Source organism: Pan paniscus, chromosome 1 (assembly GCF_029289425.2).
Source record: "Pan paniscus chromosome 1, NHGRI_mPanPan1-v2.0_pri, whole genome shotgun sequence".
Taxonomy (NCBI): Eukaryota; Metazoa; Chordata; class Mammalia; order Primates; family Hominidae; genus Pan; species Pan paniscus.
The window spans coordinates 96,260,033-96,273,730 of record NC_073249.2 but is presented as its reverse complement, the minus strand read 5'-3'; the positions used below and the strand labels follow the sequence as shown (position 1 = coordinate 96,273,730).

At 51.3% G+C, this 13,698-nt stretch overlaps 1 protein-coding gene across 3 annotated transcripts in view; it reads right to left on the bottom strand.

Annotated features, from left to right (window-relative positions):
- Positions 1 to 1,159: 1,159 nt before the first annotated feature.
- Positions 1,160 to 13,698, bottom strand: part of S100A2 (S100 calcium binding protein A2) — a 30,696-nt gene continuing 18,157 nt past the window's right edge. For 2 of the 3 annotated variants that reach the window (XM_034935959.3, XM_034935964.3), the window contains exons 2-3: positions 3,555 to 3,708; positions 1,160 to 1,411 (exon numbers count right to left, since the gene is read on the bottom strand). In XM_034935959.3, the coding sequence (XP_034791850.1) occupies positions 1,259 to 1,411; positions 3,555 to 3,708 (307 nt within the window). In that variant the 3' untranslated portion in view covers positions 1,160 to 1,258. Of the gene's footprint in view, positions 1,412 to 3,554; positions 3,709 to 6,522; positions 8,608 to 13,698 lie in introns of those variants that run through there. The other variant, XM_008970352.4, reaches the window with a different exon arrangement.

Sequence of the window (13,698 nt, the reverse complement as noted above, 5' to 3'; positions counted from 1 at the left end):
ATATAGAATGTGTTGTATAGAATACAATACACTTGTTTTCTGAAAACAGGTGTACTGCCTGTCTTGGTCCATTTTGTATTGCTACAACAGAATACCACAGACTGGTATTCAAAACAAAACAGATATTTATTGGCTCACAATTCTGGAGGCCAGGAAGTCTAAGCTGGAGGGGGTAACACCTGGAGAAGGCCTTCTTGCTGCATCATCTCCTGGTGGAAGAGCAAAGAGAGGGAGAGAAATAAAAGGTGGGGGGACAAATTCATCCTTCTATAAGGAACCCGCTCCTGTGATAACAGCATGAATCCATTCATTACAGCAGAGCCCTCATGGCCTAATCACCTGTTAATTACTGTTGCTTTGGAGATAAAGTTTCCAACACATGAACTTTGGGGAACACATTCAAACCACAGCACTGCCTATGGCCTGTATTTTTTTTTTTTTTTTTTTGAGACACAGTCTTGCTCTGTTGTCCAGGCTGGAGTCCAGTGGCCCAATCTCAGCTCACTACAACCTCCATCTCCCAGGTTCAAGCAATTCTCCCACGTCAGCCTCCCGAGTAGCTGGGAATACAGGCATGCACCACCACACCCAGCTAAATTTTTTGTATTTTTTGGTAGAGACGGGGTTTCACCATGTTGACCAGGCTGGTCTCGAACTCCTGGCCTCAAGGGATCTGCCTGCCTTGGCCTCCCAAAGTGCTGGAATTACAGGCGTGAGCCACCGTGCTCGGTCTAACAAGGAATCCTTTAAATAAAGCTTTGCGGGGTCAATTAGACTAATTCATATCTCTTGAGCAGATCCTGGTACAACTCATTACTTGCAGTATTGAATGTTAAGGTCTGTCCTTTATTCTGAAATTACACCTTTCCTCCTTTATTGGAATTTAAGTTTTATCTTTTTATGAAATGATAGTGATGGTAGATGGTATTTGCCTTTTTTAATATCTTTATTTGACAAAATAAAAGTCAGCAACCTATCTCGATTTCCAATTTTTTGCTGGTGTTTGAAATTCCAAAATTGAGACCTAAAGCATAGCTCTGGCCTTGGAGAGATTTCCAGGAGAGTCAGAGCCCAGAAGGGAGCAGGATCCAGGAGGCCCTCATCTCCCAGCACTCCAGCTGAGCCAGACGGGTTATGGAACGTCACTGAGCAATTAAAATATTATCAACAGACAAAAAAAGTTTATTGAATACAAAACTCAAAGGCATCAAGAGTCCTGGGCCCAAGAGATCCATGGCAGGGAGTCAAGAGTTCTGCTTCAGGGTCGGTCTGGGCAGCCCTGGAAGAAGTCATTGCACATGACAGTGATGAGCGCCAGGAAAACAGCATACTCCTGGAAGTCCACCTGCTGGTCACTGTTCTCATCCAGGTTGCCCATCAGCTTCTTCAGCCCCTCCTCATCCACTTTCTCCTGAAAGTGACAGGAAATACACTCATCACCAAGCCAGCCCCAACCCCAGCTCCACCAAACACCCAGACCCTCACACATTCAGGTTGGTTCCCAGCTCTCCCTCCCCACTGGGCAGCTGGGTATAAGATGGGCAGGAGGCCCTGGGAGCTACCAAGAGGGCCCAGTGAGTAAGGAGAGAGACAGATACTCATTGGTGAGCATCTCCAGTGTGCCCTCCTCCTGGACACAGGGAGGACACTGGATGCTCCTCTGAGCACGCATCAGCTCGAATCCCACAGGAGCCCAGTGAGGTAGGTATCATCACCCCATTCTGCTGATGAGGAAACCGAAGGTTGCTGCTCCCCAACACCAGCCAGGTAGATTCAGAAAAGAACACTTTTTATTCTTTAAGACAAGGTCTTGCTCTGTTGCCCAGGCTGGAGTGCAGTGGCACAATCACAACTCACTGCAGCCTCAACCTCCTGGGCTCGAGCAATCCTCCCACCTCAGCCTCCCAAGTAGCTGGGACCACAGGCTCATGCCACCACACCCAGCTAATTGTTTATTTTTAGTAGAGACAAGGCCTCGCTATGTTGCCTAGGCTGGTCTTGGCAACCAGAGTGATCTCACTTTGTCACCCAGGCTGTATTATAGCTCACTGTAACCTTGAACTCCTGGGCTCAAGCAATCCACCCAAGTAGCTGGGACTACAAGCGTATGCCACCATGCCTGGCCAATTTTTATTTTTATTTTTGTAGAGATGGAGTCTTGCTATGTTGCCCAGGCTGGTCGAACTCCTGGGCTTAAGAGATCCTCCTGCCTTAGACTCCCACACTGTGGGGATTACAGGCATGGGCCACTGCACCCAGCTGAAAAACACTTTTTTAATACTAGCCAAAATAATTAGAAAAATTTAACCAGCCACAAAAACAAAATTAAAAAAAGGAAAGTAGGACCTGCCTCATGTGTTCAAAGCCTGACACCTAACTTTGGGAATCACCAATGAGTCAGTATAGGGAGGGTGAGGGACAAATTGAAGGTTGATGCATTTCTCCACAAAATGTCCCAGACTATATATCTTAGCTGGGCTTTTCTATCCCTACATACTTTCTTAGTTTGGCATATAAAAATGGAAAGAGGTCAAGCACAGTGCCTCACATCTGTAATTCCAATACTTTGGGAGGCCGAGGTGGGAGGATTGCTTGAACCCAGGAGTTCAAGCCCAGCCTGGACAACATAGCAAGACTCCATCTCTACAAAAATAAAAATTGGCCAGGCATGGTGGCAATACTCCTGTAGTTCCAACTACTTGGGAGGATTGCTTGAGCCCAGGAGTTCGAGATTACAGTGAGCTATGATCCAGCCTGGGTGACAGAGTGAGATCTTGTCCCCCCACCACAAAAAAAAAAAAAAAAAGGAGTCCGGGCACGGTGGCTCACGCCTGTAAGCCCAGCACTTTCGGAGGCCGAGGAGGGCAGATCACCTGAGGTCAGGAGTTCGAGACCAGCCTGACCAATATGATGAAACCCCGTCTCTACTAAAAATACAAAAATCACTTTGGGAAGCCGAGGCAGGTAGATCACGAGGTCAGGAGTTTGAGACCAGCCTGGCCAATATGGTGAAACCCTGTCTCTACTAAAAATACAAAAATTAGCTGGGTGTAGTGGGATGCGCCTGTAGTCCCAGCTACTCAGGAGGCTGAGACAGGAGAATTGCTTGACCCCTGGAGGCAGAGGTTGCAGTGAGCTGAGATCGTGCCATTGCACTCCAGCCTGGGCAACAAGAGGGAAACTCCATCTCAAAAAAAAAAAAGAAAAGAAAAGAAAAGAGAGAGAGAGAACGTGCCAGTGCTGTGTGATCTTGGGACAATCACTTTTCCCTTCTGGGCTCTGGTTTCTCAAGTCTCCAATGACAGGATTAAACAGATGGACTCGGAAGGCCCTCACAGCACATGGTTCTCTGGAATGCTGCAGGAAACAGCCATTAATTAAGCACTCCCACTCGGGCCTCATTTCCACTCCAGTGGAGCCATGAAGCTAAAGTGGGGAGAGGGCTGGGCCCCACCCTGGCACCTGCATCGACAGGCACCCGGAACTGGGGGAGAGATTTAACCTGCACCCCCACACTCACACCAGGACCTCCCCCACAGGCCTGTGCCACTCACCCCCACAAAGCTGGGCAGCTCCTTGTGCAGAAGTTCCTTCATTTCCCCTTTACTCAGCTTGAACTTGTCGCCCTCTTGGCAGGAGTACTTGTGGAAGGTAGTGACCAGCACAGCCAGCGCCTGCTCCAGGGAACTGCACATCATGGATCTGTGGCTGCAGAGGTGCCAGGTGATGGGTACACTGCTGAGGCTCTTGGGGCCTTAGCTCAGCCTGTAGGATCCACTTCTGCCCTATGCCCCCAAGCCACCTCACAAAACCCCTCTCTGAATGGGAAGGCAGGGGCTGCATCTCCCCCTCAGACTGTGGTTCCCTGAGGCCGGAGGCGATACCTCCACCTCACCCTGAGGGCAGACGCTAAAGCTTCCCTTGTGTCTGGGAGTCACCAAGCCTCCTCTGATGGCACTTGGGACACCCCCCTGAGGGCAGGGCTCCCCATTTTAGTGTCTGCCAGAAGGGAAATGACAGGGTGACCAGAGTCCCATTTTGATGGCATCTGCGCAGGCTCTGGGGAGCAGGGCCACATGCACCGGCTGGCAGATGGGGGCTCCTGTGCAGTCTGGCAGGAGCCATGGCTACAGCCTAGGAGCAGGAAGCTCCCTGAAGGAGTCGTTTCCCTCCTTAGACTCGGGACTCCTGAAGCCAGAGGCGTCTCTCTCTGCCATCTAACTGGAAGCTCCCTTGGGCAGGAGTGTTTCTTCTCTCAGACTAGGAGCTCCCAGAGGGTGGGGAATGTGTCTCCCCTCACCCTGAAGGCCCCTGAGCCTCTAGGCAGACAGAGGCATGGATAGGGTGGGGGCAACTTAACATTCTCTCCACCAGGAAGGATCCTGTTGGAATTAGAATTAAAGATATGAAATGTTCATTGCCTTGGGATCAGGATGGGACAGACCTCAGCGGCAAGGCCTCTGAGAATACTCAGACCAGCCTGGAAAGGTTAGGCAGGTTTCAGGGTGAGGCCAGAGGAGCTATGCCAGAGGCAGGGCATGCCCTGGGCCCATCATGCCAGCCCTGCCTTCACCGAGGCAGGGGGCAGAGCTTTGCTGCTTGGGGCCATGACCCAGGCAGAGTCTTGAGACCCCTGCCTCTTGCACCTTAGTCCTGCTAGAATCCAGGACTTTGCAAAAAAAAAAAAAAAAAAAAAAACTCAGGATTCTTTTTGCAGCAACGCCCACATGCACACCCCCTGCTCCTAGGCCTAGACCCCCAAAGAAGGGCCCCTAGACTGAGATATCCAGGGGAGGGCCTCAGAGCAACCCCTGCACTGAGACCTCACAGAGGAACCTGGAGAAAAACCCTTCAGTCGGCCGGGCGCGGTGGCTTACTCCTGTAATCCCAGCACTTTGGGAGGCCGAGATGGGTGGATCACGAGATCAGGAGATCGAGACCATCCTGGCTAACATGGTGAAACCCCATCTCTACTAAAAATACAAAAAAATTAGCCGGGCATGGTGGTGGGTGCCTGCAGTCCCAGCTACTCGGGAGGCTGAGGCAGGAGAATGGCGTGAACCTGGGAGGCGGAGTTTGCAGTGAGCTGAGATCGCACCACTGTACTCCAGCCTGGGCAACAGAGCGAGACTCCATCTCAAAAAAAAAAAAAAAAACCCCTTCAGTCAACACTTCAGCACTTCACAGAGAGTTCTTCCAAGGGGGAAGGCCTAGAGAGGCCCACACTGATCCCACCAGGGAAGCCGGAATGAGAGAACTGTGGAGACAAAGACAGAGACCCACAGGGATCCTCCCCACCCTGCCCTCAGCAGGACAGAGGTACTCACCAGACCAGGTGGCAGAGACAGACCCAGGAAGGAGAGCAAGGCAGCCAGGCTCCCAGGGTGAGGATTTATATGTGGGCTCCACTGGCCCCCAACTTGGCATTTTAAGGAAACCAAACCTGCCTCAACCTGATCCCACCAAACCCTGGCCTCTTGCCATTCCCACTCATTCCCTCCCAGCCCCCTCCCTCCCAGAGAGTGCCAGCTCCACCACCAGCTGGGGGAGGGCTCTAGGCCAGGTCAAGGGCAGCCCCTGAGCACACCCAGGCCACAGTGGGAAGTGGGAGGTGTCGTGGGGACTGGGCATCCTGGACCGGGGTGAGGGGAGGCAACCCCTGCTCTGGGGCCTGGAGACTGGTGCCAGGCCTCATTCTCATGACATGCCTGTGAGTCACAGCCCACTCCTGTGTGAGAGGCTGTGAGCACATGCTGAGACTTCATGGTCCAGTGCTCGTGTACATACATGCGCCTGTGTGTGTGAGAGAGAAGCAACCTGGGGCCACCCTTAGGAAGCTGGGGGCCAGAGGAGGCAGCTGGGGGACATCAGGAGGAGAAGGACAGGACTGACTTCAGGGCATGGATGAAGTGGAGTGACTTTTAATGGCCAGCACCAGAATACCTCTTAATGAGGTAATGAAGTAACTAAGTGTGCTTAGAAATACCTGGGAAGGTCCCTCCGTGTAGGAAGGTGTCTGGAAGGATGGGGAAGCAGTGAGAAATGGGGTTGCTCTACACACAGCCGCAGTTGGGCTGGGCAACAGTCTGTGGGGAGCGTAAGGAAGTCCCGAGTAGTTAAAGGCTGAACAGGAAAACTTTGGCCTCCTCTTCTCCAGCTTGAGGGCTGGGTGGGTGGGTAGGGGTACATCCCTACCCAAGGCTGAAAACACCAGCTGGACAGCTTCCCAAGTCAGAGTCCAGGCCTGAAGCACAGCCCTCAGCCACAGCCCTCTCTCACTGCCCCCCACACACATGTCCTCCCCAGACCCGGAGAAAGGCAAACACTGTGGCCATTCAGAGCCCAGCCCAAGGGAGGGCTGCCCGCTCCCAGGGCCCCTTCCTCCTTGGCCCTTTGTCTATCCCAGCCCGTCTGGGCATCAGGGCACCGCCCTTCCTGTGGCCCAGCTCCCCTCCCTGCTCCAGATGTCGAGTAGCTTCTTCCCCTCCCCCAGCCCCTCTACCTCAGCCCTACGTGACTCACCCGAGGTTCCAGGCCCAGATGCCCAGGCAGTGACTCAGCGGCACACCCTCCTCCCCCAGGGCCAGGGCAGCAGCAGTCCCAGAGCAGTAGGTGGAAGCCCCAGCCCAGCCTGGCAGGGAAAGCACTGGCACAGAGACCCCAAACAGGCCCTGCCAGGAGGAGCTTTGGATAATGACATGGCAGGAGGATCAGACTGAGAACAGGCTGGTCCCTTCCTGGCGGTCACCGTGTGACTTGGGGGCCAGCCTGAGCAGTGTACATGAAGTCAGGCCTTGGGGCCCCCAGTGTCCTCTTCTACACCTTGGCACAGCCACCGAGTGTCCCTTGCTCCCCTCAGTACTTGAACCCCTCATGCTACTTGTCTTCCCATCGAGGCCTACTTCAAGTAGAACTCGGAATAAAAACCCTTCACACTGAGGGTGAGGGACAAGGGAGCGCAATGCATCGATTTTCACAGCCATTCTTTCCTTTTAACTAAGGGCCTCCACAGGGCCTTCCCTACTCAGAAACTGCAGTGCATCCCCATGGCTGTCCCTTAAAGCCAGGCGGTATGTTCTCACTCATAAGTGGGAGTTGAACAATGAGAACATATGGACACAGGGAAGGGAACACCACATACCAGGGCCTGTGGGCAGTTGCGGGGAGAAGGATGGGGGCAAGGGGAGGGAGAGCATTAGGACTAATACCTGATGCATGCGGGGCTTAAAACCTAGATGATGGGTTGATAGGTGCAGCAAACCACCATGGCACATGTATACCTATGTAACAAACCACATTCTGCACATGTATGCCAGAACTTAAAGTAAAAATAAAATTAAATTAAATTAAAATTTAAAAATTTTAAAAAGCCTGGCAGTGAGGCGCTCCAGACTCGGCCTGCTGCTGCGTGTCCCTTAAACACACCAGCACATGCAACTAGTGTGGCCAAGACCCTCGGCTTGCGCTGACCCCTCTGTTCAGAACGTGCCCACACATGCCCATGCCCTCTATCCTGCTGAAATCCAACCCACCCTTCAAAGGCTACTGCAGGGAGCCTTCCCAGGGCCCAACCGGATTCAGTGTCTACTTGTTCTGTCCTGTACAAAGCGCCCCTTTTGCCCTTTTTGTGTGTACTTAGAGCATTCTGATTTTGACTGAATCACTTGTGTACTTGTTTTCTCTCAGCCTCACCCCCATATGGTGAGCTCACCGGTCTTACTCATTTCTGCATGAGGTAAGGGTCTCGCCCACACCAGGTGCCAACCAGTGCTTACGGCTACCACATGGCAACAGGGGTCACTGGAGGAGTGCTTAGGAGCAAGGGAGTCCTTCTCACCCCGTGAAATCACACCACTGACTATGCTACGAAATAATCACCTCTCCTCTGGATCCCAAGAGTGGAACCGAGACAACGGGTCGGAAAAGAGCTTCAGAGAGCTACAAATCCCTGAGGAGTGACAGCAGGAAACTGCGGCTCCCAGGACCCAGTGAGGGAGTTGAGCAAACCCCCCAGCGGGCAGAGACGGAGACAGGCAGGCAGACAAAGAAGACAAAGAGTCAGTCAGATGGAAAAGCCAGGGAGAAAAACAGAGACAGCAGCAGAGCCGCGGGTCACTAGGGTCAGCTCCTGAAGGCCTGTCCTTAATCAGGTGTCTCTGTCTCAGGAACTGAGGCTGCGACTGCGCCCATCAAATGGCCATATACCTGAGACTGGTGATAATCGTATTCATTTGCCACTAACTTGCTGCGTAACCTTGGGCAACTCCCTCCCCCACGGCAGGGCAGGAGAGTTGTACGGAATGGCCCCTAGAGTCTGATCCCAATCCCACTCTCACATTCTCCAGCTGTCTACAAAGGCAGAGTAGTCAAGACACAAGCAGGCCCTGCGGACATCCAAAGCAGTGACTCTGCCCCGGCCCAGCCTCAGGAAGCTGGGTCCTCACATTCCATCCACCCCATCTCCGGGCTCCAGGTGCCAGAAATTTTCCACCAGCGGCCCCGCGGGATTTTGCCCAGCTGCTTCGTGCCCTCTGGTGGCTAAGGCGTGTCATTGCAGTGCCGGCCTCCTGTCATCCTCCCTTTCTTGTCCACCAGACCCTCTGGCGCCCTGCTTACGACTCAAACAGGAGACAGTGCTGATTCATTTCCAAGCGGCCTTCCTACACCCACACCTGCTTCACATAGATGAGGTTTCCCGGACAGTCCCTGCCCAGAAGCCCAGGTGGATGTCTGAGACTGCAGCCAGATACCTGGAAGCCATTTTAAAAGCCTAGGGATATGGGTACTCGGGAGATAGGAGGCGGAAAGACCACTTGAGCCTGGGAGTTTGAGGCTGCAGTGAGCCATGATCGTGCCACTGCACTCCAACCTGGACGACAGAGCAAGACCCTGTCTCAATCAAGCAATCAATGCAAGCCTAGAGATAAGGGCAGGAGAAAACCAGGGGACAGAAGTGAGGGATTGGCCACTGCCAAGTTTTGCCCACCCACCCCCTTTCCCCAGGCCGTTCAGGGGAAAGAGAAATGGCCTCACTGTGGGGGCCACAGGTTTAGTTTAAGTCCTGACATTGCCTCTGGCTTACTGTCTGACTGTCGACCTTGGTTGAGTGGTGCCACGAACCTAAGCTTAAACGTTTTCAGCAGAAGGACCCCCTTTATTATGCCCCGCCCCACAAAATAAGTTCTGAGGTATTCTGTCTTAGCAAAATGCATTAAATAATTTATTTCCCCTGTTGTACTAGTTGGATCCATAAGTGTCTCCCGGCAGCATGACCAGCATGCAAGGACCCACGTTATCACATTGGGTTCAGGTCATCCTGGATTTGTCACTCACAATGGGCGTGTGCATATCCTTTGCTGCGGGGTGCAGACTGAAATTTTGAAGCACTCGCTGTGCGTCAGGTGCTCTCTGTACATTACCGCATTTAATTCACACAACAATAAGATGGAATAAGATGGAATAAGATGACCCCCCTTCACAGAGGAGAACACTGAGACTCAAAGTCTGCCAAATTCACACAATTAGTAAGGGGTGGGGAGGCATGACGAACACAGGTGGTCACAACGTTAAACCTTTTCTAGAAGCTCCAATTATCCCCCGATAACCCTGAGAGCCCTAAAATTTCATTTCCATTCAGACCAGCCTCAGTCTCTCTGCCCATCCTCTCTCCACCCCACACTCAGCCTATCTGTCTCATTTCTCAACCTCAGCAGGCGCCAGAAGCCCATCTTCTCCCCATCTCTGATTCTGACATCTTTTCCTCTTGCCTTCAAATGCCCTGTGGACTGGATTCTTTTTAATTTTTGTTTACTTACTTATTTGAGACATAGTCTCACTGTCGCCAAGGCTGGAGTACAGTGGCACCATCACAGCTCACTGCAGCCTCATGTGATCCTCCCACATTAACCTCCTCAGTAACTGGGGCTATAGGTGTGCGCCACTGTGCGCATCTTTTTGCATCTTTTGTGGTGATGGAGTTTTTCGCTGTGCACCTATTTTTTGCATCTTTTGTGGTGACGGAGTTTTTCGCTGTGCACCTATTTTTTGCATCTTTTGTGGTGATGGAGTTTTGCCATCTTGCCCAGACTGGTCTTGAACTCTTGAGCTCAAGCAATCCTCCTGCCTCGGCCTCCCAAAGTGCTGGGATACCAACGTGAGCCACCATGCCCAGCCTAGCCCGGATTAAATATAAATATAAAAGAGACTGGGCATGGTGGCTCACACCTGTAATCCCAGCATTTTAGGAGGCTGAGGCAGGCAGATCACCTGAAGCCAAGAGTTCGAGACCAGCCTGCCCAACATGGCAAAACCCCATCTCTACTAAAAATACAAAAATTAGCTGCGTGTGGTGGCGCGCACCTGTAATCCCACCTACTCAGGAGGCTGAAGCACGAGAATCGCTTGAACCCGGGAGGTGGAGGTTGCAGTGAGCTGAGTGACAGAGTGAGACCCTGTCTCAAAAAAATAATAATACAATCAAATAAGCTTAAAAGAACCATTTCTCATTGTCCCACCTCCTCTTGGCTTCCCCTTTGCCACACATAACAACACCATCCACCCAATCACCCAAACCAGAAATGTGGCTGTCCTCCTGTCCTCTAGCCTCCTGCTTCCCCCGCTCTGCCCTCCAGATGTTGGTCAGTCAACCTATTGTTTCCACCTTCTAAATACCACCCAGCTTTGTCCACACTGCCTTAGGTCCCTCAGCATCATCTTGCTCCTGGACTACTGCAAACACATCCCAACTCCCCTCCCACCTCCATCCTCGCCCCCCAACTCTAACCCCTTCTCAGCTCTCCCACCAGAGTAACCTTTCTAAAATTCAAATCTGAGCATGTCAGCCCAGATTCAAATGCTTAGTGAACCCCATAACTTTCAGAAGAGATGGCATGCCTTTGCTGGCACAGCAACTACACTGATGTGCATGTCGCGCCCTTCTGTGCTTCCAAGCACCTGCCTATGCCTCACATTCTCTTGAAAAGCCTTTCCTCAGGAGGTCCACCTGTCAATCCTAATCACCCTTTAAACTCAGCTCAAAGGTCATTGCCTCCATGCAGCATCCCGGTATCTACTTCCCAGCCTCGCACCTGCTAGAGCAGAAGAGTATGCACACACACATGCACACACACAGCTAGTGTTCCTCCTGCAGCCCCTTGCCCATCGCTCTATCCCTTTTTTTCTTTTTTCTTTCTTTTTTTTTTTTTTTGAGACAGAGTCTTTCTCTGTCACCCAGGCTGGAGTGCAGTGGCGTGATCTCGGCTCACTGCAACCTCCGCCTCCCAGGTTCAAGTGATTCTCCTGCCTCAGCCTCCTGAGTAGCTAGGATTACAGGCAGGCACCACCACGCCCAGCTAATTTTGTATTTTTAGTAGAGGTGGGGTTTCTCCATGTTGGTCAGGCTGGTCTCGAACTCCCGAACCTCAGGTGATCCGCCCGCCTCGGCCTCCCAAAGTCCTGGGATTACAGGCGTGAGCCACCACACCCAGCCCCCATTATTTCTTATGTTTAATTGTGACTATATATGTGTCCCTCCCACTAGACTGGGCTCCTAAGAAACAGGCACTGAGTACTGTCAATGCTCCATATCCCAGTGCCTGACACAGAGGCACAAGTGCTGTCCGTCGTAACCACCATCCTCTCTCCTCCCTTCAACACCACTTTTCCAGATATGCTCTAAATCCTCCACCTCCACCCCCAGAACCTCCTGAAAACTGACTTGCTACCATTCTACGGAACCAGCTTTCTCCTACGTCACCAGAAACTCTTCTTGCCAATGCCAGTGTTTTGGGGAGGGAGCAATCTAACACCCTACTCTCAAAAGAGTTCTTCAGCAGGGAGGAGCCACCCACTTCTCTCTCCACCACTCTCTCCTTCTCCCAAAGGAAGAGGTGCGACTGAGGGATAGGCTCTGAGCAGGCTCAGCTCTGCCCCTTCTCACTGCAGCTTCCTCTTCCCAGTCAGTCTGCCCCCCGGAAAGACGTGCCCTGCATCCTGTGCTCCCCACCTGCACTGATGACCCCACCACCGCAAGGGTCGGCAGCTGGGCAGTTGCTATCTAGAATGAGCTACAAGGAAGGTCCATTCAAGAAGCAGCGGGAGAGGAATAGAAAGATCTTTCCGGCCTCAGCTCCAAATTACATTCGCTGGTCCACAGCTAAGACTTGGAGCCCTGCTTGAGTACTTTTTCCCAGAACTCAAAAGAAAGAAGGATGTGGCCGGGCATTGTGGCTCACACCTGTAATCCCAGCATTTTGGGAGGCCAAGGTAGGTGGATCACCTGAGGTTGGGAGTTCGAGACCAGCCTGACCAATATGGAGAAACCCCATCTCTATTAAAAATACAAAATTAGCCAGGTGTGGTGGCGCATGCCTGTAATCCCAGCACTAGAAAGCTGAAGCAGGAGAATTGCTTGAGGCCAAGTGTGAGACCAGCCTGGTCAACAGAGTGAGCTAAACAAAATAATAATGATAATAATGTCAGTGTATCATAGTTCCTGAGTTCTCACGCCTGACACCTGGCTCGAGAACACAGGATATTTCCACCCTGGCCTGCCAGCTCCTCATGGTTTCCCACAGCTAGAGGCCGCTGCTGTCCTGGCAAGGGCATAGGCCTGGGTATAAGGCAGGCTTGAGTCTGAAGCCAAGCTCCACTATTTGCCAGCATAGAGGACCAAGAAGGAACAATGTCACTTGGTAAAACTGAAACTGGTGCTAACAGGGATCAACATAAATCAGGGTGATTCACAGTCTTCCCAGAAACACCCAACTTGAGAGATGCATTCTGTGTTCTGATAAATCCAAGTTACTTTCTAAATCTTAGAAAGGGACTAAGGGCAGCTTCAGAAAAAGAAAAGTGACTCAGGAGAGTGGGTGGTGATTTGTAGATTTGTAATATTATAGTGTGTTGCTCATGAGGAAGTGGTTTAAAGAAAGACATTTTTGGAGATCAATATGTAATACTAGGAAATGGTTATTGCAAAGGAATTAAGACTTTGGATTCTGGATTTGAATCTTGACTCCACCATATTCTAATTCTGTCAATCAAGATCTTTCAGCTAAAAGAGACAGAAGTTTAATTCAAGCTCACCAAAGTAAAAAGGTGGTGTATTGTGTTACATTGCATTAAGGTCACTGTGATAATTCACAGGATCAATAAACCACAGCCATGGGGACCAGAATGAGGAACTCAACACCATCCATCCATCCATTCTTCTCTCATGCTGTTTGTGTCTTTTTGCATGTGGGCATCACCCTTAGTATAGCATAGCAGAGCCTCTCCAAATAATGAGGAATGTGGCCACAGACTGCTCCAGATTTGTAAACCCATTATCTATATATTAATCCAGAGAAGAGCGCTGATTGGCCCTGCTTGTCTCATATACTTAGCCATGGGCCAATTTCTGTTGCCAGGGAGATGGAGTGCTATGATTTGCCAGTGTGGTCAAGGGTCTCTTACTAAAAATAGGAAGCAAGTTACCACAGTTACTACACTCACCATGTAACCTTACAAACGTTACTTAACCTTTTCCTGAGCATCAGTTTCCTCTTCTGTAACATGGGAATACTATTGCCCACTTCACCTATCAAATGAGATAACACATTTGTATGTATGTAAAGTATAGGGAGGACTCAGTGAGTGTTATTACATGTATCAATAGAAGAAGAAACTGTGGGCCGGGCATGGTGGCTCACGCCTGTA